This window comes from Kogia breviceps, chromosome 18 (assembly GCF_026419965.1).
Source record: "Kogia breviceps isolate mKogBre1 chromosome 18, mKogBre1 haplotype 1, whole genome shotgun sequence".
Classification (NCBI taxonomy): domain Eukaryota; kingdom Metazoa; phylum Chordata; class Mammalia; order Artiodactyla; family Physeteridae; genus Kogia; species Kogia breviceps.
In genome coordinates, this window is record NC_081327.1 from 8,272,763 (window position 1) to 8,296,819 (window position 24,057).

A 24,057-nucleotide genomic window follows, 5' to 3' on the forward strand; every position below is an offset into this window, starting at 1 on the left:
AGCCTGGGCTCTGGGGCCCGCAAGCCACAACTACTGAGTCCATGTGCCGCAACTACTGAGTCCACCTGCCACAACTACTGAAGCCCACGCACCTAGAGCGGTGCTCCACAACAAGAGAAGCCACTGCAATGAGAAGTCCACGCACTGTGATGAAGAGTAGCCCTCGCTCCACGCAACTGGAGGAAGCCCACGCACAGCAACAAAGACCCAACGCAGCCATAAATAAATAAATAAATAAAGGGATGCCTGTATGGGGCAAAGCCCTGTGGAAATCACTAGGGGAATTTAGGAGGTGCCTTCAAGTAGGACATGTCGGTGCCTTTCAGAACTCCCAGGTTTGGAAGGTGACTGGAATCCACAAGCAGGTATTCCCATGTGGTCCCTTGAGCCAAACATGGCTTTTCCCATAGAGGGGTGGCGAAAAGGACCCCCCAAATTAACCTCTGACCTGGGTTTTTATGTGGGCACACTCCAGGGCCTAATTAGCTCCCCCGTCCTCAAAGTCCAGCTTCCCCTTTGGTCCCCTGTGCATCAGGTGACTCTGATGCAGTGGCCCCCTGGTTCAGGCGTCCCAAGCAGGGGAGAGGCTTGGGCAGGAGGAAACTTAACTCGATTGGAGGTTGAAAAACCTCAGCTTCTGTCTGAGGGGAAGCTGCTTTTAAAAATAAGCTCGCCTTCTCAGGTTAATTCACAACACCAGGTATCTGTTCTAGAAACTTCTAAAAAACCCAGACTCTCTGGGGAAGGCTTTCACATTGGTGGCAGGCCATGTAGCAATGAGAGACATCTTGATGACTTCTTCTCTCACAGGAAATTGACGACCCTTGCAGCTTGAACCCAGGTCTGCAACGGCTGGGCTGGGTGTCTAGGACAATGTGTACTGTTCAGCGGGGGGGAACCCTTTTCTCAAATTAAACAGTCCATACGACTGGCACCTATAAGAGACTCAACAGATACTTAGTTTGCTAAACTTTATTTTATAGCATATACATTTACATTTACTAATCATGGTGTCAATCTGTTAACACAAGAAAGCCCTAATGGACCTGATTCTGAAATTAGAAGCCGGAGAGCTGGAGGCTCTCCTCACCTTGAAAGCCCAATTCACTCCTCTGTTTTGTTCTGCTCAGACCCAAGGAAAACCGTGACGCACACAGGTGAAGAGCTACAAACGGAAACCACCTCCTTTCTTCCTGCACCCTCAGACTCATCCAGGCTTTTGAAATGAATCGTCAACAAGAAATCTGTTGTCAAAGTCGAATCACCAACAACATCTAACAACTGTTCACACTCTTTATCACAAAAACTGAAGCCAGAAGAGAGACCCTAAAACTCTCTCTGATAGACTGTGAATTACTGCGTGTCATATTGATACATCTGCCATCACACAACTGAGTATCACAGCAGGACAACAGTATGTGAATTACAAAGGGAAACTTCTTTCAGGGTGTTCTATGACAGGCCAGGCGCAGGACCAAATTCTCCCACTTGGAACTTTTCCTATCGGTCATATTGACAAGAAATTCAATGATATGCAAATAGGTGGTGGGATCAACGAATTGGATACCTGTACCGAAACGAGCTAACTGCTGAACACAAGGTAATATCTTGATAGTCTCTGATGTGACTTGTTTGGCTTATGACACATTCAAGTATTCATCTTTCAGTTGTTTTTCTTTTTTTAAATACATGAAAAAAATAGATTCGGATTACTTCTTTAAGCCCAGCTTGGGCTTCCCCGGGATACAATCTGGAAACCACTGAGCTCAGGTAACCCACCCCTCCCCCGCACACTCAGGACACACGGCATCCTTCCGGTCTAGTCAGAGGGCAGAGATTAACAGCCAATTTTTAAAGAATATTTTTCTCTCTCTTCCTAGAAGGTGCGATTTGGTCTTCAGCCTCAAAAAGAGTTTGGGGGTATTGGATGGAATTAGAGTCAGGAAGCCAGGAATGCCAGAGTCCTTTCCTACCCATTGCTCCTCTTACCCACATGCTTCCTGCAAGGGTTTCACCCCAAATGGGAATCCAAGTACCATTTTTATTAACAGGACTGAAAACCAAACACTTCAAGGCCTAAGTGGACACTCTTTTTCCCCCAAACCGATGCTTGGGACCTTAACATCCTCTGGTTAGAGAACTGGAGGGTGGATATTGCAGACCAGTAGCACCAAGGAAGTCAGGTCTGCAGCAAAGATCTTGGCTTCCCCTACCCGGTGGTCAAAGAAGAGAAAGGGAAGAAGGGAGCGAACGGCCGCCCCGCCCTTTACAATGCCAGGCCCTGCAGAGGTTGGCTGATGATCCAGAAAAGGAAACGGGATGGGGGAGAAAGGCCGAGCATGGATGAACAGAACACTGACCTTGCCCTTGAGCCAAGGTGAACATTTTACAGTTCTCCCACTCTGCTTAGTGACTCTCCAACCTCTGAAGGTGAGTCTAGGAGGAGGTGAAAAAGCAGGCCTGGCAGAGAAAAAGCATAGGGGTACGCCTCCTTACCCTAATTCCTCCCACCTAAATCTCACATACCATTTACCTCTGGGAGCTGGATCTCTACGAGCTCGGTGGGTCCCTAAAACAGTCAAAAGTCAACGACAAGAGAAACCTTGTTCCCCGCCTGGAACTTCTTCCTTGGTCTTCTTTCGACTGCTCAGGTGCAGGTGGAAATCAAAGTTTTCTGGGTTCTGTGGATAAATTAGAACAGCTCAAGAGGGGAAGCAGGGAGAGGTGTCACTGGAAAGATTTTTCACTTTCTTGGAACTTCTAAGTCCTTGAACATTTCCATCTCCCAAACAGGCCTCCAGAAAACTCCACCCTCAAAGCCACCTACTCTGACGAACAATATAACCCCCAGTTATTCAGTTCTGACCGAGGAAGACGGATCAGATGAAGTGTCAGATGACTGAAGAATACCACGGGAACGCTCACCAACAAAAGGTAGGTCAGTGGGTTTGCTCTGCCACCTCCTGTCCCCACAGGTGTCCCCAATGTTGGCCTTCAGGGGCTCCTAGGAGGGGGGTCAGGGCTCCCAGCCTCTAAAACCTCAACTGGTGTGTCACCCACTCCCTCCACTGCACTGGGATCCTCCTCAATGACCATTTGGCTCTCTGTCCCCATGGGTTCCTCTGTCCCCACCTGCCCTTTGCTGCTCCTGCCCCGTCATCCACTTGTTGACACAACCCAAATGACTTCTGTTGTCATTCTCACCACTGGAGGCATGAGGAGAGCCTTGTGGTTTGGCCTTTGGACCCTGGGAGGTTGAGGCTGGTGACTCAGCGGGCTGTGGGCTCCGAAGGGCCTTCCGAGCCAATGCATCCCTTCTCGAGCCTTGTCCTTTCTTTGGAATCTCTGGCTTCTTCCTGGTGTCTTCTGAATCGACGAGGACATAAGAGACAGGGCCCAAGCTCACCTTCTTTTTCTTCCTCACGAGAGCAGGGCTCTTTGCCGAGGCCCAGCCCATGGCCTTCTTCTTTGGTGCGCCCTCTGGACCACCATCTTGGTCTGACTCAGAGGCAACTCCAGGGCTCGCAGCTTCTGCCTGGGCATCGTGGGGCGGGTTGCTGGGAGACTTCCAGGCACATTTCGCTAGGGCCTTCTTCAAAGCCAACCCTTCCTGCTTCACACAGGGCTTTTTGTTGCCCCTGATATATTCTGACCTCTCCGTATTTTCAGCATCAGCTTCAGGCTCCTCCAAGAAGGCCGAGCTGTGGGCATGGCTGCCTCTGGATTTCTTCCAGGGCGCGGGTTCCTGCTTGGGAGTTTTCTTCTGCTTCTTTCTCCTGGGGCGAGTCTTAGCTCCAGCCTTTTGAACCAGAGGTTCGAGAGGGTCACCCTCATCATCCACATCATTCCAGCCGTGCAGGTTCTCCATCTTCAAGGCAGAGCCCACCTCTGCAGGCCACCCTGGCTCCTTCTTGACCTTCCTTGCTGTTGCCAAAGCCAAGGATGCCGCTGCTTGGGCCTCAGCAACCTCTTGAGCCCTAGCTTCCTCCCGGCTCCGGATCTCGCCATCCCTGTAGAAGATGATTTGCACCACCGCCCCCAGAAGCACCCCCAAAGCTTCTGCCCAGTTCTCTGGGGGCTGATTCTGGTTCTGGGGTGGTGGGGACTGGCTGAGCTGCAGCAGGCAGACCACATCCTCCCAGGTGCGCCCCTCTGCAGCCAGGAATTCACTCAGGTTTTTTAAAAACTCAGCATCCTGGGTGGGGTCCCTACAGACCACTCTCCAGAGGCCCCCCCTTCCTGGGAATTCCCGGGGTATGGCCCTCAGATTCACACCCTCGCCTACCTCAATGAGGGCAGCTTTGGCATTCTCTTCCCTCAAAAACATCTTGTTGAGCACAAGGTACGGGCCCAGCGGGGAGAGGACCCCATTCAAGGTCTCCTCAATTTCCACTTGGCCACAGTCCTCCGGGATGCCTGTGACCAACAGGCACCTGTGGATATCCGCGTCCATCCCCTGGCACCAGTCCTCCAAAAGGGTCACCGCCATGGTCGTGGGCACCCGGCAGCTCGATTCCCACGTGTACTGAAGAGACTACGACGCGGACCGGGACTGCAGCGGTCCCTAAGCAGCAACCCTGTAAGGCGACAGGAGAGAGAGGTCAGATTCCCGGGAACACGGCCAGGCTCACAGTTCTCAGCTGCCCCCTCCGAGGCTGGCCTGCAGGAGGCCTCGCGCTTTCCTAAGGCCTTCCTCCCCAAACCGGGCCCCGGGTGCTCACGAGTGTCCTGGAATCGCCGAAAACCGCGAGCGGCCCCTCCCCGGGGCCTGGCTCTCGGCCAGCCCGTCAGGGATGCGGCAGCCCCGCCTCTGACCGCCCAGACGGGCCAAGGAGAGGCCGCCGGGATGCAGCCGCTCGCCAGGTGCCAGCTCGGGCCACGCCGGCACGGATGCTGTGGGCCAAGTGCCCGAGTTGACAGCGTCCGCCCCCGCTCGGACAGGGCGCGTCAGGTGGCGTCTCGCCTGAGTCCAGGCAGCTGCGCGGAGCCGAGGCTGGCGTCCCAGAGCGCGCTTGCGCACTTGCTCCCGCGTAGTGCCCGCGGTCTCCATGGCAACCGGTGGTTGCAAGCTAGCGCTTGGGCTATGCAATTGGGCCTGGGGAATCGCGTGGGAGTGCGACTGTTCACCTATTCACTGAGCCAGAGGTCTGCATGTTCTCCGATTGCCCTCCCGGACCCGGTCTTTCCACCTTTCTCTACTCAACATGGGCCTCCGGGACGCGAGTAGGGGGTGCTGACTTCTATGGCTGCACCAACTACCCCTCTTACCCTCAGCCTTCCTGTTGGGTTGAGCCAACAAGACTCCTAGGAGACAACAGAAAGCAGAGGGCGAGAGGAAACAGTGGCTTCAATCCCCCTGAGTTCCCCTAATAAAAGCCACAGCTCGGGCTTCCCTGGTGGCGCGGTGGTTGGGGGTCCGCCTGCTGATGCGGGGGGCGTGGGTTCGTGCCCCGGTCCGGGAGGATCCCGCGTGCCGCGGAGCGGCTGGGCCCGTGAGCCGTGGCGTCTGGAGCCTGTGCTCCGCGTCGGGAGAGGCCGCGGCAGTGAGAGGCCCGCGTACAGCAAAAAAAAAAAAAAAAAAAAAAAAAAAAGCCACAGCTCTTGTTGAAAGCCGTCTAGGTTAGCTACAGTTCCTTGTTCCAATAATTTCCAGAAGTTTCTAGAAACTTCTCAATTTTCCACCCCCTTCAAGCCTGGGGGTAGTGCCTCACCTTTTCTTGCTGGTTTACCTTTCCTTACTGGTTTCCTCAACTCACTGCCTACAGGTAACACCTTTGTTAATAGTTAATGAAACAGTCCTCAGTGACTCAGTTTGAGTTGCCATGTTTCCTGTCAGGCCCTCACTGATACATCTATCAATGTGGCTTCCTAACTGTGCGATCTTAAACAAGAAAGTTGAGCTCTCTGAGCTCCTTCCCCTTCTTCACAGTAGGAATACCAATAAAAACTTTCATGATCTGGAAATTTTGAAGATTTGGGGAGATCACATATGAAAAATGCAGTGGGCCTGGCTATGCAACCAAAATCTGTTGTTTGGATTCCATTTTGGAATTGGCCTTTGCAAGACCAAATAGCCAGATATCCATTTCACTTTCCTCTCTGATATCCCTGAACTTGGGCATGATTAATATTTGTGTGATCGATTGCTCGAGTTGCCATCATATTTTAGACATCATTCAAATTGCTAAATCTGAATATTCACATTCCAATAAAGACAAACACTCTAGCTATAACTAGAGTTTTATTTATTTATTTTATTTTTGGCTGTGTTGGGTCTTTGTTGCGGTGTGCAGGCTTCTCATCGCGGTGGCTTCTCTTGTTGCAGAGCATGGGCTCTAGGTGCGTGGGCTTCAGTAGTTGTGGCGCAGACTCAGTAGTTATGGCTCGAGGGCTCTAGAGCGCAGGCTCAGTAGTTGTGGCACACGGGCTTAGTTGCTCCACGGCATGTGGGATCTTCCCGGACCAGGGCTTGAACCCGTGTCCCCTGCATTGGCAGGCGGATTCTTAACCACTGAGCCACCAGGGAAGCCCATAACTAGAGTTTTAAAATCTCGAGTGTTTAACATGTTGAAATTCTATGAATCAGCTGAAGAATGAATGTATATCGCTATGCAGTGGTTTTAAAACATTGCCATAAATTCTTTAACACTCCTTCTGTGGAGAGGTGGGGATCTATGTCCCCTCCTCTTGAATCTGAGCAGACTTGTTACTGCATTAACCAATAGAGAGTGTGGTAGAAAGGAAATGATTGAACCAATAGTACCATGGAAGGGAAGCTACGTGACTCCCCAGGCTAGGAGGAGGGCATGCAACTTCTTCTTTTTCATTGGGACAATCTCATTCTTGGATCTTTGAGCATCCAAGTAAGAAGTTCAACTATCCTCTGGCTGCCATGCTGTGAGGAAGCCCAAGCCACACGGAGAAGCCACATGTGTGTGCTCCAGTCAATGATTCCCAGCTGAGCCCAGCCTTCAAGTGATCTCAGTTCAGGCACCAGACATGGGCGTAAAGAAACTTGTAGATGATTCTACCCCCCAACCACTTGAGTCACTCCCTAACCACTTACATCGTCCCAGTTGAGGGCTAGACATGGCATAGCAAAAACAAACCATCACTGCTTTACCCTGTGTAAATTCCTTACCCATAGAATCAGTGCGTATAACAAACAGTTGTTCTATGCCGCTAAGTTTGGGGATGGCTTATTATGCAGCAAGTGATAACAGGAAGATATCGCAAAAGTAGAATGTGTCTAGGATTGGTGATGATTGACATTACTTCAAAAGACACAGAGAGCAACGATCTTTGGTCCCTGAAAAGATTCCCCAAAGTAGCTTTTCCTAGCAGTGCACCGAGTTTCACTTCATGGGTGTGTTTCAATGATATACCATCATTACTATCAACAAGGTCCGCCAGTTTCTCAGATGATGAGATGATAAATCTTCTACTTTAGTCAGTTACTTTTAGCAAGGAAGGAAAGGTTGATAGTTTGGTGAGTGTCACCATCAGCTGAGCTGGTCAAATATGTCTTGTTTCTTCTTCAGCCATTTAGTATCATAAAGCAGAGTAACCGGAAGAGCAAGTTGTAGCTGACTTTGCTACAAGATTATACTGCCAAACTTAAAAAAAAAAAAAAATTGGGTACTAAATTTTAAAAATTAAATTGTAATAAAAATTTTGAATTTGATAGAATTTAAGATTTATTCTTATATTCCCTAAAGTTCATTCTATGATGGTGATTTTTGCCTGTGACCAAATACTCAGCATTCAATGTTTTATTTAAAAAAATGTGTATTTGGGGGCTTCCCTGGTGGCGCAGTGGTTAAGAATCCACCTGCCAATGCGGGGGAGGCGGGTTTCATCCCTGATCCGGGAAAATCCCAGGTGCCGCAGAGCAACTAAGCCCGTGCGCCACAACTACTGAGCCTGCGCTCTAGAGCCCGCGAGCCACAACTACTGAGCCCGCGAGCCACAACTACTGAAGCCCGTGTACCTACAGCCTGTGCTCCGCAGCAAGAGAAGCCACTGCAATGAGAGGCCTGCGCACCGCAACGAAGAGTAGCCCCCACTCGCCACAACTAGAGAAAGCCCGCACGCAGCAACGGAGACCCAACGCAACCAAAAATAAATAAATAAACAAACAAATAAATAAATAAATAAAATAAGTTAAAAATGTGTATTTGGTCCTGACACACAGTAAACTGTTATGATCGTAAAGGAAAGAGTTCCAGGAGCCCTCCCACTGTTGAGTGGCATTCTTCTTATACCATCTCTCCATCGACCTGGAGTTTGTTCTGGGATGGTTGAACCATTGTGTCAAGGAAAGTAATAAGAAGATTGGTAGCATAATGTCTATCAGATGGGATGTTCTTGTTGGAAGAGTGTAGCAAGTTGTACTAAAATCTAGTGGTAGCACAAGGGCGCTGTTGTAAATTTTGCTGATGGAAAATGGATAAAATTAAAAGGTCATGAGGAGAAGATTGACTGGAACTCTCATACATGTAATACGTGTACACGTCTCGTGTATGTGTATTTTGGAAACGCTTTGGCTGTATCCACTAAAGGAAAGCAGGTGCTAACCCTACAACTTAGGAATTCCACGCCTAGCTATGTATGTACCCAACAGAAATGTGTTCACTAAAACTATAGACAAGGATATTCATTACAGCACAGTTCCTAGTAGCCAAAATCTAGAAGCTACCCAAATACCAATCAACGGAAGAGCGGATAAACTGTAGAATGTTCACACAATAAAATACTAAACAATTAGAATGAATGATGTACAATAACACACAACAATATAAATGAATCCTGCAAAATTTTGAGCAGAAGAAACTAGGTACACAAGAGCACGTACTGTATCACACCTTTTATATGAAGTACAAAAACAGGCAAAATTAACCTATGTTTTTAGAAGTCGGGAGAGTTGTTTCCTGTGGAATGTCTAATGACTTGATATGTGTCTCCCTCCGAGTGGAGGGAGAGCTAGTAAAGATCTGTTTCTTGCTCTGGTTGTCGGTTATAGGTGTGTTCCGATTGTGAAAATTCAACATGTTGTATGCCTATGATATGTGCACTTTTCTGTAAATATTTCATACTAGTCTTTGCTGTTTTGCTGATGGATTAGATGTGAGGTGCAAGGTAAACTAAGCAAATGTGACCCCAGGGTTTTGGAATGAGTAACTAGAAGGAGGATGATGGCACTTATTTTTATATGGGGAAGGTTTGATGGAGAACAGACTTGGGAAACAAGGGAGAGGGTGAATCAGAAGTTTAGTTTGGGCCATGATGAATTTGAGATACTGTGTTGAGGGTCACAAGACCACCCTCAGTTTCACTGATTTCCTGGGAGTCTTCCTGGGACTCAGAAAAATTATTGTACTCACGATTATACCTTATTACAAGAAAAGGATACAGTTTAAAATCAGCAAAGGGAAAAGGTGCATAGGGCAGAGTCTGGGAGAGACCAGGTGCGAGCTTCCAGTTATCCTCTCCCAGTGGAGTTACACGGACAGCACTTACTTTTCTCAGCAACAATGTGTGACAGCACACACAGAGTATTGCCAACCAGGGAAGCTCACCTGAGCCTTAGTGTCCAGGATTTTTTTTTTCTGGGTCAATCATGTAGGCATGCAGCACACATGTGATTGACTTTAGTTACTCAGCCTTCAGCATCTCCAGAGGTCAAAGTGATGTTGTGTGGCACCAGGCCACCACCATAAATTGCATTATTAGTACAGGATCCTCTAAGGCTTAGAGGTTACCCACGAGTCAGAGAAGGGCTAGTTGATTCTTTAAAAGGTACAGGGTTTGGACAACCCAGACCTGTTGCGTTAACGCTTCACTACACGGATGCCTAAGAGTGTTTCAGTCAAGGTTCCATCAGAGAAGCAGATTCTGAGTTAATTAAGCATTCCAAAATATTAAAGAGATAAATAAATGCGTGAGAGAGAAAAACTTCAACTTTGTTATTTATATATGAACATACAAATATATATTTATAATTACCTATACAATATACAATTATATGTATAGGTAATTATAAATATATATTTGTACATATGTATATATGCATGTGTATTTATGTGTGTGAGTGTGTGTGTGTGTAAGTGGAATCAGCTGCCTGCCCCTTCTCCCATCAATGAACCACCGATGATTACCAGTGGATCTAAAAATAGTTTTGAAGCAACTTTGATAGGAGTCCTGGCTGTGGTTTCCATGACAACACTTCCAACTGCAGCTTCCATGACAACGCGTCCATGAAGCCCCAACACTTTCACCCATCTTGGCACTTTAGGGTAACCTTTGCATCCTCGTCCTCTCTGTTTCACCTTTAGGTTTTTATTTTGTCTTCTTGTGTACTTTAAATGAGAACACACAGAATTACCATGAATACTAAGGTCCAGGGGCTCTGGGCTCCCACCCAGACTTCCTCTCCTGAGTAAGTTGTAATAACCCACCGTGGTGGTTCTGTGACTCCTCTGACTTGTTCTACCTGGTTTGTGCTATGAGAGTTCCTTCTCGCTCCAGAGTTTCTTCAGTTTGTACTTTCTAAAGGTCCCGGGACATGGCTTTCCCCGTCACTGCTAACCCCCAGACTGCTAACCTGAGCATCTGATGTGAGTCTGCACATATATTTCTCCATCTCATATAATCATTAAAAATACACAGACTATGGGGAATTCCCTGGTGGTCCAGTGGTTAGGTCTCCACGCTTCCACTGCAGAGGGAACTAAGATCCCACAAGCCGTGCAGTGTGGCAAAACAAAAAAAACACCACAGGCTATTTCCAAATACCCATAATTTATTTATATTTTGAAAAAAATTATTGTTAAAATACTCCAGAAAAAACAAGAGGGTAGGGGGATAGAAGGAACAAGATTGGCTGTGAGTTGACCCTGAAAAAAAATTGTTATAGATGGAGGTCATTATACTATTCTCACTACTGTCATTTACATTTTTTAATTTCCATGAATTTTTTTTTTTAAGGAAAGAAAGAAAATGTCTTCTATCTTCGGTATTTTATTTTTTGTTTTTCTTGCTAACATGGTTTACAGAAAGAGTAAAATGCATCCCCATAGGATTTTATTGTTTTAATCCTAAGTGTTCTCATAATATCTGGTACTACAACTTTTAAAAGGTAAAATTCATATTGTTAACTGGTTAGAAAGAGTCATCCTGTCTGTCCTTGTTTGTTGAAATATTTAACCAAATAAATATATACCCTGTTCTCTATTTAAATAATTATTCTCATAATTTTAGAAAACTGTCATTATTAAATATTTAGATATATGAAAAAAGGTATACACAGTAATAGAATGAGTGCCTGCATGCCATTTTACCCACCCCCCCACCCCCAGCTTAAGAACTGAAGCATTTCCATGTTCATTTACGTCTTTTTCAACCATGATCTTCCACTATTCTCACCTTAGGATGTTTGTACTTGCTGTTCCCTGTGTGGTTCCCTCCTTGTCATTCAAGCCTTGGTCCAAATGTCACCTCCTCTAAGAAGCCTTACCAGACTCTACCTAACTGCAGGAGTTTCTCCCTCACACACACTCACAAAAATCACTATCACATCACGTTGGCTTATTAGCGTATCTGTTAGCATCACTGCGTAACAAACAATTCCCAAAGTGGTTTAAAGATAGTACATACACTATCTAAAGTTGTACTCCCCATGACAACAGAAGCCCCCAAGGGTAGGCACCTTCCCTGTCTTTTTCACCATCAGATTCCCAGAATCTAGACGGTGTTCGCCATAGAGGGACATTTAATCATTCTTTGTTGAACGAATAAATGACTGCATCCATTGACTGTCCTGGGTTGGAAATGGAGCCGGCCATTTGGACAACCACTGGAACTCTGAAGCCAGAGAGTGAGACACTCTCTTAAAAAGTGAATAAGACAGGGCTTCCCTGGTGGCGCAGTGGTTGAGAGTCCACCTGCCGATGCAGGGGACGCGGGTTCGTGCCCCAATCCGGGAAGATCCCATGTGCCGCGGAGCGGCTGGGCCCGTGAGCCGTGGTCGCTGAGCCTGCGCGTCCGGAGCCTGTGCTCCGCAAAGGGAGAGGCCCCAACAGTGAGAGGCCCGCGTACAGCAAAATAATAATAATAATAATAATAAATTAATAAATAAGACAAAAGAAAGAGGGTTGCCTCTGTCTGCAGAGCTGGGAAGGGAGCCAGAACAAAGGAGTGCTTATTCATCCGTGTAGACAGGTAAATAGTAAACTCCACCCTCCCCTGCCTTAGAGGGTGATATTTTTTCTTGATGACATTCAGTGAGGCCAGTCACTCCAGGTGGCCATAAATCCTGTGGGTGCCCATTCCAGGGAAACTTTTCAACCTGTACTCTCTCTGCCTCTTCTCTCTAAGCGCAGGTCCCCCCAGTCAAATCAAGGTTGGAGTATTCACAGCTCAAGTGCCCTTCTCACCACCACCCTCCATTACTCTTCACATGTACGTTTTCAAAAATCTCCACTGCTTGTTAGCAGGCCTTACCACAAAAATTTACTTTTTATCCTGGCAAGCTTTCCCAGTGGATTTCTTGAATTCCCTCTCCTTGTTGGTCCAGCTAAAAGAATCATCAGATGGTCAGAGCCAATGAGAGCCATCTTCTAGGACAACCCCTGTTGGCCTGGCTGTAGTACATGCAGAGACCCAGAGAAAGTGAGGGCCAGAGGTAGGGGGGTTGTAATCAGGAAGAACAAATCTGACTCCATACTGGATCTGTTTCTTTTATTTTAACCTTTGTGTTTTATTGCTTTTGCTATAAGTTATTCCCTAAAGGGATGTTGCCTATAAGCTTAAAGTATACATAATAGCCCATCTCCAGGAACTCTGTCTCCCATGCCTGAGCGTTAAGCTAAAGTACCTTTGTTTAGCTCACAGGAAACATCCTGACCAGACTTAGCTGTGAATGGCTGCAGGAAGGAAGAAATTCACACATCCCCTCTGGAATCTGGCTGGAACCAGGAAATACAATAACTTATCACCTTTTTTACTTTACCTCCTTACTTCCCCCTCTTTGTTTTATAGAGGGAACTAACATCCACCCCAGGCAAGATGGTTCTTTGGGACACTAGTCCACCATCTTCTCGGTCTGCTGGCTTTCCAACTAAAGTTGCTATTCCTTACCTCAACAATTCATCTCTCGACTTATTGACCTGTCATGCAGTAAGCAGTACAAGCTTAGACTTGGTAACAGGGTAACCTCAGGGATGGAGATGAGCACTTGACTATGCCTAGGGGCTCTTGTAATAATTATGATCATCACTATTATCATTGTTATATTAATATAATATAAAATTACTATTATTATTATTTAGCATGGTTCTAGTACTGTTTATACAGCAGTGAACAAAACAGATAAAATCCATGAGCCTTGCAGATAGATGGAGTAGTGTCTTTCCAGACAAGGAAACAGCCAGTGCAAAGGCCCAGGGGCTGGAGATTGTGAGATGTCTGAGGAGCAGCAAGGAGGCTAGTCTGACTGGTGCAGAGGGAGGGAGGGGGCGAAGATGGGAGTTGTGATCAGAGAGGGACTGGGGTCTTGGGAGGACTTGGCTTTTTCTCGGAGGAACATGGGAGACACCATGGGGTTCTGAGCAGAGGGGTGATCTGATATGAGCTTAACCCTCACAACAGGCACATGGACTAGAGATTATCAACCCATTATATAGATGAGGACACTGAGGCTCAGAAACTATGCATCCGGTTTGTAGGGGAACCAGGATTGGGTGAGATATTTTTTTGTAACTTTTTGGCCACACCATGTGGCATGTGGGATCTTAGTTCCCGGACCAGAGATTGAACCCAAGACCCCTGCAGTGGAAGCGCGGAGTCTTAACCGCTGGACCACCAGAGAAGTCCCGGGAGCCAGGATCTGAACTTACATCTGTCTGGCTTGCTGTGTCCCCGAGCGGGGACTTGGACCTCAAGCAAAGAGGATAAGGGCAGCCTGGTGACCCTGGCTCTGGAACTGAGCAGAGTAGATTTGGGAAAACAAAGATCCACAGAGCTCCCTGAGTAGGGCTGGGCCTGGAAGAGACTGCCAGCTGCTCTCATCAGAGACCCTCCTCCTCTGTTCCATCACCTGCCAACCAGAGACCAAACCTCATGGCCAGTCCTAAGATATGTGATTATCCAAGAGCAGTTCTGGGGAGGATCTGGAATTTATCTTTCTTGTTCAGCTTGGATTCCTCCACTCACTGTAAGTTTTTCTGGACTCTCACAGTGCCCTGGACTTCTCTCTGCAAAGCCTTGGTCACACTTGACCTGGATCACACCTCCTTGTCCTTCAGGGCTTAGCTTCCTCCAGTAAGCCCTCCCTGACTGCCCCAGCTGGGTCCAGCGCCCCCTTGAGGCTCTGCACACTTGGGGTCATGACTGCCTGGAGATGGGTCTGTCTCCCCCACTGGATTGTGAATCCTGGGGGGTCAGAGCTGGGGCTGTCATTGGTCACCTCTGTGTCCCCAGCACAGGCCGGACACAGAGGAAGGGCTTGGGGAATATTTTTATTGGACGGATTTGCCATAAATTCTCCAAAGACACTAATGCAAGAGGGGAGGACGTTTAAAGTGATGGTCATCTTGGGTCAGGCTCATGACCTCAGAGCTGGGAAACCTTGAGCACATCACTCCATCTTTCTAAGCCTCAGCTTCTCTGTTTGCAAGATGGGGTGTTGGGAGGGCTCTGGGGATGATAATATGAATCTCAGGGCCTGGCACGTAGAACTCACTCAGCACATAGCTTTCATCACTATTATTATCCAAGATGGGGAAATGAATGATTTTCTGGACCAGCACTTATTTTATCTTTTCCTAATTTGTGTGTGGGGGGCAAGTATGAATAAGTGTCTTAATCTGATTAAAGAACACCGAAAAAAGAACAATATATAGCTATTATGAAAGAACATACTGAAAAGAGGACAATAAAAATCTCCCACAAATTCATGCTGCATGGAGAACCTCGTGACCATCTTTTTAAAGGTAAAATCTCAACTCTCATACAACCGTAAAATGGACACACGCCAAATGTTTCGTTTAACTCATCAAATAACTCGGTAAGATAGTACAACGAGCTCAAAAGGAAAAAGCCACAGGGCAGACACACAGGTAAGCCATTAGGAAAGCTTAAATGAACTTCCTTTGTATATAGAAAACTGGCTTTTCCCCCAGCAGGAGAGGGAAATAATTTGTTCTCCGAGACAAAATTCACTTACTGTCTATGGGCAACGATCATTTGCATTGCTTTGTTATCTGCAATTTACAGAGGAGTAAAGCGCTCAAAGATTCGGAGACCCCATGGAATCTGAAAACCCGAAAAAGGGTGCCAGACAGCCCTGAATTTTCCGGCAAAGACACCAGTCAGCTTTTTAATACATTTCAAGGTCTTGTACAATTCTTCCCAACAGAAACAACAGAATACAAAATTTCTGAATTCATCCTGTGTAGTAATATGTTTTAGGAAGCTTTATTTTCTATGGGGCATGTGTGTGTGTGTGTGTGTGTGTGTGTGTGTGTGTGTGTGTGTGTGTGTTTTCTGGGTCACAGTAAAATGCATTTCTTACCATGGATCATGGTCAGTGACGTGTGACAGCCACTGACATAGGTTAATTAGCTACTCCCCTATGGATGGATATGTAGGGTGTTTTTTGCTGATTTTTTTGCTATTTCAAATGGAGGGCTGAGCAGAGTCATTGGGTAGGTTTTGTTTCTACATTGCTTGAAATCAGATGTGATTTTTCAACTTGTTTGAAACGATGATGCTTTTCCAAAGACACTGCGTCTGGTTTGTACATTTTCATTGCATGGAACAGGACTCTAAAATACAGCCTTGGGACTTCCCTGGCGGTCCAGTGCTTAAGACTTCGCCTTCCAATGCAGGGGATGCGGGTTTGATCCCTGGTTGGGGAGCTAAGATCCCACATGCCTCGGGGCCAAAAATCCAAAACATAAAACAGAAGCAATATTGTAACAAATGCAATAAAGACTTTAAAATTGGTCCACATCAAAAAAAAAAAAAAAAACCAAACTTTAAAAATAAAATACAGCCTCATGCTTCAATACCACGGAACTGGCAACTCTATCCCCTCCCAGGGCCATTCTGAGTTCTCTCTCTCTTCCTCTCTGGAAATAATCGACAAAACCTTGGGATTATGTGTTGGGGGGAGAGATGTGTTCTCATCTGAGCTGGGGCTCAGGTTACAGCCACCAGCTGCAGGCCCTGAACTTTCTCCGGACAAAAAAATACCCAGCAGCTGTCTCCGCTCTCTAAAGGGAAGGAACAAGGTTCCAAGGGAGGAAACATGGCCAGGAAACTGGGAGGCCCCATGTTCTTTTTCTTTGCTTAATTTATTTTTCCTGAAAAACAGCCACACGGCAAAATAATCTATACAGTAAGATTGCATGAATATAACATTCAAAAATAGTCAAATCTATAGTGTTGAGAGATGCATAGCTTGGTAATAAACATACATATCTATAGAAAAGCAAGGAAGTGTTTATCACAAAACAGGGTATGATTTACCCTGGGGGGAGGGAGGAGTTTGTGATGAGCAGGACACGTAGGGCTTCTGGATTGACCGTTTCTTGATGGGTCATAGTACCATGGAGTTTGCTATGTTTTTTGTTAAACTGTGTTTGGGGCACATGTCTGTCTGCATGATACATATTCCATGACTTTTAAAAATGTTTTTTACAAGCAGCTACTCATTCGGGTACAGCAATGGAATGAATGTTATGTCTATTTTCTAGAATGTTCCATGGATGAAAATCTGAACCCAGCGGTACAAGTGCGCATCTTAAAAAGACCAAATGCACAAAACAGTCAGGTGAAGCTTCTCTCGTTTATGTTGTGGACGCTGATCATATTTCTTCCTGGTGTCTGGAAAGTGTCACGTGGTGGGAATAGTAGTCTTGGCTGGTGACTAATCCTGCTTTTTTGTCTGAAGCCCTTAACTAAAGGACAAAAGAGAAGAAACTATTTTTATTTATTTTTCTGAAAGAAGATGTGTATCGTCTTCAAATTCTTTGAATACTAAACTATGTTTACGTCTGCCAAACATTATAAATATCTACTTGAAGATGGCAACACAGCAGAAAGACAACTGGTAAACCAAATTTAATAAACAACATGAAGAGAGGTAGATCATATTCCCTTGTGGGCTTGAAAGATATCACGTGGGGCTTCCCTGGTGGCGCAGTGGTTGAGAGTCCACCTGCCGATGCAGGGGACACGGGTTCGTGCCCCAGTCCGGGAAGATCCCACATGCCGCAGAGCGGCTGGGCCCGTGAGCCATGGCCGCTGAGCCTGCGCATCTGGAACCTGTGCTCCGCAACGGGAGAGGCCACAGCAGTGAGAGGCCCACGTACCGAAAAAAAAAAAAAAAAAAAAAAAGAAAGATATCACGTGGAGGGAAAAATCACATATCTTTGGGTGTGTCCTCTTACACTGTTGCTGGGAATGTAAATTGGTGCAGCCACTATAGATAACAGTATGGAGGTTCCTTAAAAAACAAAAAATAGAGTTGCCATATGATCCAGCAATCCCACTCTTGGGCGTATATCTGGAGAAAATTCTAATTCGAAAAGATACATGCACCCCAATGTTCATAGCAGCACTATTCACAATAGCCAAGATGTGGAAGCCACCTAAATGTCCATCGACAGATGAATGGACAAAGAAAAAAAAAAAAAAAATATATATATATATAAAATGGAATATTACTCAGCCATAAAAGAATGCTATTTGCAGCAAAATGGATGGACCTAGAGATTATCATATCAAGTGAAGCATGTGAGACAGAGAAAGACAAATATCATATCATTTATATGTGGAATCTAAAAAGAATGATATAAATAAACTTATTTACAAAATAGAAATAGACTTACAGACATAGAAAACACACTTATGGTTACCAGGGGGGATAGTGGGAGGTGGGAGGGGGAGATAAATTAAGAGTTTGGGATTAACACATACACACTACTATGTATAAAAGAGATAAACAACAAAGACCTACTGTACAGCACAGGGAACTATATTCAATGTCTTGTAATAACCTATAATGGAAAGGAATATATATATATATATATATCTGAATCACTTTGCTGTACACCTGAAGCTAACACAACACTGTAAATTAACTATACTTTAATTTAAAATGGTTTTTGAAAATGACATACATTTAAGCCCTAAATGCAAGGAATTGGGCTATGGAGGACATTAGGAGAGGGGTCGTGGTAATCAGGAACATACATATGACCCACGACTAGAGAGATTTTATTCCAACTGAAATAAGGTTTATGCAGGAATGAGGCCACCCTCCAGGGCCACCCACTCACACACCAGGAAGGTTTTGAGCTTAGAGGTTGAAGGGAAAAATGAATCATTTGTACATCTTTCTTTTTTTTTTTTCCTGGCTAGAGCTGGCGTTTCCATTAAAATGCTCCGTGGCGGCCTCACCCTAGTTACTTGTTTTTTTTACCCCCAGTGTCATTTATATAGACATTCTTTATCTAACGATGTAAGTAATATATGATTACTATAGAAAAACCTCCATAAACATGGAAAAATTAGCCATAATTTTGCCATGTATACACCATTTAAACATTTTGCTTTTTAAAGTTAGGTTATCAGTTTTAATTCAAAGAATGTAGAAGCCTTTTGGGGACTTCCCTGGCAGTCCAGTGGTTAAGACTTAGCCTTCCAATGCAGGGGGTGTGGGTTCCAGCCCTGGTAGGGGAGCTAAGATCCCACATGCCTCGTGGCCAAAAAACCAAAACATAAAACAGAAGCAACATTGTAACAGATTCAATAAGGACTTTAAAAATGGTCCACATCAAAAAAAAAAAAATCTTAAAAAAAAAAGAATGTAGAAGCCTTCAAAGTAAGCCATATAAGTCTTCCCATGGCACATAATAATAATTATTACTTTTTTTTTTTTTCGGTATGCGGGCCTCTCACTGTTGTGGCCTCTCTCCCGTTGCGGAGCACAGGCTCCGGACGCGCAGGCTCAGCGGCCACGGCTCACGGGCCCAGCCGCTCCGCGGCACGTGGGATCTTCCCGGACCGGGGCACGAACCTGCGTCCCCTGAATCGGCAGGTGGACTCTCAACCACTGCGCCACCAGGGAAGCCCGAGAATACATTTCTGTTGTCTTAAGCCCCCCAGTTTATGGCAGGTGGCCAGAGCCCGTTGTTTCTCTGATTGGCTGTGACCAGCACACCAGCTTCTGGTGGCCCCAGGGGGTCCTGGGCCTCTGGCAGCATCACCCCATCTCTGCCTCTGTCTTCACGTGGCTGTCTCCTCTGTGTCTCACTGTGCCCAAATTCCCGTCTCCTCCCTTTATAAAGACAGCAGTCATATTGGATTTGGAACCCATCTAGAGATCCTTAAAGAATTACATCCGCAGGACTTCCCTGGTGGCACAGTGGTTAAGAATCCGCCTGCCAACGCAGGGGACACAGGTTCAAGCCCTGGTCCAGGAAGATCCCACTTGCTGCTGAGCAACTAGGCCGGTGCACCACAACTACTGATCCTGTGCTCTAGAGTCCACAAGCCACAACTACTGAGCCCATGTGCCACAACTACTGAAGCCCACGCATCTAGAGCCTGTGCTCCGCAACAAGAGAAGCCACCGCAATGAGAAGCCTGCGCACCGCAACGAAGAGTAGCCCCCGCTCGCTGCAGCTAGAGAAAGCCCGCACGCAGCAATGAAGACCCAACGCAGCCATAAATAAATAAATGAAAAAAAAAAGAATTACATCCACAAACACCCTATTTCCAAATAACCTTGCACTCCAAGGTACTGGGTGGACCTGAATATTTTTTCCTTGGCCGTGCTGTGTGGCTTGCAGGATCTTAGTTTCCCGACCAGGGATCGAACCCTTGGCAGTGAAAGCTCAGAGCCCTAACCACTGGGCAGCCAGGGAACTCCCTGGACCTGAATTTGTAAAAGACACTCTTCAACCCAATATACCGCCTTAAGCAGAAAAGGCTTTTTTGGTAGTTTCAGAAGTGGGCTCAGAGAGACTCTGACAGCTTGAAAAGAAGAGGATCATCTTACAATTTTTCTTTTAAAAAGTAGTCCTGCTTAATTTTCTTCTGCACACACATCACTTTACATGACTGGATAAACGTGATCGCATAGGTGGTGACCCTTTGTGCCCTTTGTGGTTTAGATCCACCCCCCACCCCACCCCATTCCCCTATAAATCCCCCCTTTTCCCTGCATAACCAGATTAACTAGTGACTTTTGTACTTATTGAGCACTTACTGTAGGCCAGGAGCTACCAGAAGCCCTTTACATGTCTCCCAGTCACCCTGCAAGGCAGATACTATTATCTCCATTTTACAGATGAGGAAACTGAGGTCCAGAGAGGTCATCTGAGGTCACAGAAGTCACAGAGCCAAGATTTGGCTACGCCGTAACCCTCACTTCTATAGCCTGACACTGCTGTTCACATTTTCTCATTGTTCATGGACTCACAGAGGTACAGAGGTTATTTGCAGTACTTTATTTTTGACAAAAAAAAGAGGAGATCCTATGACATAACAACTTTTCTTGCCTCTCTCTCTGTGCTTTACTGCAAAGGACCCCAGTCCATACATTCCGGGTGCATAAGACACAGCGTGGTGTTACACCATCATTTTCAGTCACTCTCCCAGCAACGGCATTTCCGGGGTTTCTGATGTTCTGCCCACGCAGGTAAGCCACCCTGAGGCTTGAAAGCCAAGCCCCAGGCCAGCCTGCGTTGCACTAGAAATCCTCACTTTTTTCTGAGCCCACTAAATTGTCTTGTGCACAGCAGTGATTGTCTTTATTTGTAGTGTGGACTCAAGTCTTCCTTCCTTAAATGTAACTGGTCAAATTAGACCACTGTTTAGTGGTGGGCTTACAATGTTTTTTTTTTTTTTTTTTGCGGTATGCGGGCCTCTCACTGCTGTGGCCTCTCCCGTTGCGGAGCACAGGCTCCGGACGCGCAGGCCTAGCAGCCATGGCTCACGGGCTTAGTTGCTCCGCGGCATGTGGGATCTTCCCGGACCAGGGCACGAACCCGTGTCCCCTGCATCGGCAGGCGGATTCTCAACCACTGCGCCACCAGGGAAGCCCGGCTTACAATGTTTTGACACATCTTCTTCTTCTTCTTTTTTTTTTTGTTGGCCACACGATTTGTGGGATCTCAGTTCCCCCACCAGGGACTGAATCTGGGCCATGGCAGTGAAAGTGCCGAATCCTAACCACTAGACCGCCAGGGAACTCCCCGACACATCTTCATTTTTTAATGAACTAGGGGACTTTTTAAAAACTGGGACGTGATTCTGACTTTTCTAGGGGGTTAGAGGTATCCTGAAGAGTTTGCCTGAGCCTTGGTGTCTATGGTTTTTATTGGGGGTTGGTCACTTAAGCCTGTACTCAGTCTCCAGCCCCTCCAGAGATCAAACTCAGCAGCCTAGCCCAAGACCCCCCCATGAACAAAAACATGCATTCAGCATAAATCACATTGTTAGCATAGACTCTCTACCCCAAGGCCTGGGGAAACAAAGACATTCTTATCAGGCAGTACATTCCAAGGGCTTAGAGGTTCCCTCCCAGGAGGCCAGTTCTTTCTTTTGAATGTGCAGGGGCCAAGCCCACCGAGTTAACCCCTTACTGCACAGGGACCATCTCTGGAGCCTATAGAGAGGAGGCTTGAGTGCCAGGATTGGAGGGAGGGGAACTGCTGGCCACAGACTCAGGAGGCCTCACCTATTTGGGAATCTGCAAGGTGGGAGGGTGTGGGAGAAGCAGAGATGGGGAGAGGCCCTGGGAGGAGTTCAGGGAGCTCGCAGAGGAACTCATGCTACGGCAGTTTCCGGTAAACCCTGCTCAAAGTCAGCTCCGCGTCCTGTGCCGTGGTCACATGAACAGACCCACCCTTGTTAATCTTGAAACTGTTCTCCCAGAGGAGACTCTTCACTCCTCCCTCGCACCCACAGTCACGAACACACACAGGCATTCACACAGCTACAGACATGCGGACACACACCAAGGCACAAAGGCTCATTCACAAACTCACAAACCATTACCCACCTTTTAAAACGCCATGCATGGGGCTTCCCTGGTGGCGCAGTGGTTGAGAGTCCGCCTGCCGATGCAGGGCACACGGGTTCGTGCCCCGGTCCGGGAAGATCCCACGTGCCGCGGAGCGGCTGGGCCCGTGAGCCGTGGCCGCTGCGCCTGCGCGTCCGGAGCCTGTGCTCCGCAACGGGAGAGGCCGCAACAGTGAGAGGCCCGCGTACAGCAAAAGAAAAATAACAAAATAAAAATAAAAATAAAATAAAACACCGTGCACCTGCTAGGACTTTCAATACAATGATAAATAGATATGGGGAGACTGGGTATCCTTGCCTCGTTCACCATCCTCGGAGAAAGCACTTCGATCAAGTATGATGAAGTTTATGATGTAGTATTTTTTAAATCAGATGCCCTTTATCAGGTTGAAGAAAAATGGAATAAAATAAAATAAAAAATGAAATGAAATGAAATAATATACCATGCACCAACACCCGTCAGCCCAGATACACACACACACACACACACACGAGCCTACAATCAACACAGATCTATACATACACCCACACAATTCTGCGGGTAGACATACACACCCACTCATACACACACTCACAAACACACATTCACATGGACACATGCACCCACATACACCTAATGGCCGAGACACAAACACACACTGGGGCACTGACGTATGCACACGCAGTTTCGCCCACCACCGGCATGTGCAAACACACACACACACACACACACACACACACACACTCAGAGACCCACTTGTCAACTCACACACAAGGTTCTCATCTTCACACCCCCTCTGAGTAGCCCTGAGACTCTGGACAAATTTGTCCCTTACTGAGTCTCTGTCCCTCCTTTGAGTGGACACAGGCTTCTCTGCCCTGCCATCCTCAGTGTCCCCAGCATGAGGACCCAGTGAGGCTCCCAAGATGGGAGGTCCCTTGGGTAACCTGAGACAGGGCTTTCACTATTACTTTTAATCCAAGGGCGCTTCAAATGGCACCAGCAGGGCCCAGTCTCCAAATGCGGCCCGTTGGTGCCTTCCAGGCTGTGGTTTCAAATGCGCAAAAGATTTTCAGGGCAGAAGCCCCAGAACTGGAATTTTGCCTCCAAACCAGCGCTTCTCTGGACTGGCCTACCCGCCGTTCAACTATCACCGCGGAGGAAAACAGCGAGTCACAGACGTGGAGGGGATAGATACCACCCTGTGACAGGTGAAGACCTCCTGAGTCCCCCACCCCCGGGCCCATGGCGGTGTGACAGGAAAGGAGGAAATCGTTGGGGGGGATAAGATGAAGAGGGATTTCTGGAAGAGAGATTTGGAGCCTGGCTCACCCCTGGCACTTCCACTTATAAGCTGTGTGACCCTGGGCTGCTTACTTAACCTCTCTGGGCCTCCACTTACTCATCTGAAAGGGGGATCATAATAGAGCTTTCCTCTCAGTTCAGATGTAAGGATTGAAGAAGATAATGTGTCAGTGTACCAGGGGCTGAGAACCGCTACCCTAGGGCTCCAGGGGAGATTCAAACCCCACAGCAGGCGTTCTCAAACAGGTCGTGCATCAGAATCACCTGGAGAGCCTTTTAAAACACAGATTGTTGGGCGCCTCCCTCAGAGTTTCTGATTCTGTAGGTTGGAGGTGGGCCCAAGAATATGCATTTCTAAGTTGATCCAGCTGATCTCAGGATCTTACTTTGAGAACCACTGACCTAGAGGAAAGTCCACTTTCTGCAGCCTGGCGTTCAAAACACAGGCAGGAGGGACTTCCCTGGGGTGCAGTGGTTAAGAATCCGCCTGCCAACGCAGGGGACACGGGTTTGAGCCGGGAAGATCCCACATTCCTCAGAGCAACTAAGCCCATTGCCACAACTACTGAGCCTGCGCTCTAGAGCCCACGAGCCACAACTACTGAACTGCATGCCACAACTACTGCATCCCCTGTGCCTAGAGCCTGTGCTCCGCAACAAGGAGTAGCCACCGCCTG

At 47.0% G+C, this 24,057-nt stretch overlaps 1 protein-coding gene across 1 annotated transcript; it reads right to left on the minus strand.

Moving 5' to 3' along the window:
- Nucleotides 1–957: 957 nt before the first annotated feature.
- On the minus strand, nt 958–4,988 carry PNMA8A (PNMA family member 8A). Its single transcript, XM_059045238.2, is given in 3 exon segments — nt 958–3,138; nt 3,140–4,577; nt 4,722–4,988. Coding segments are annotated over 2 exon segments (1,494 nt in total). The 5' UTR covers nt 4,490–4,577; nt 4,722–4,988; the 3' UTR covers nt 958–2,994.
- Between the last annotated feature and the right edge of the window lie 19,069 nt (nt 4,989–24,057).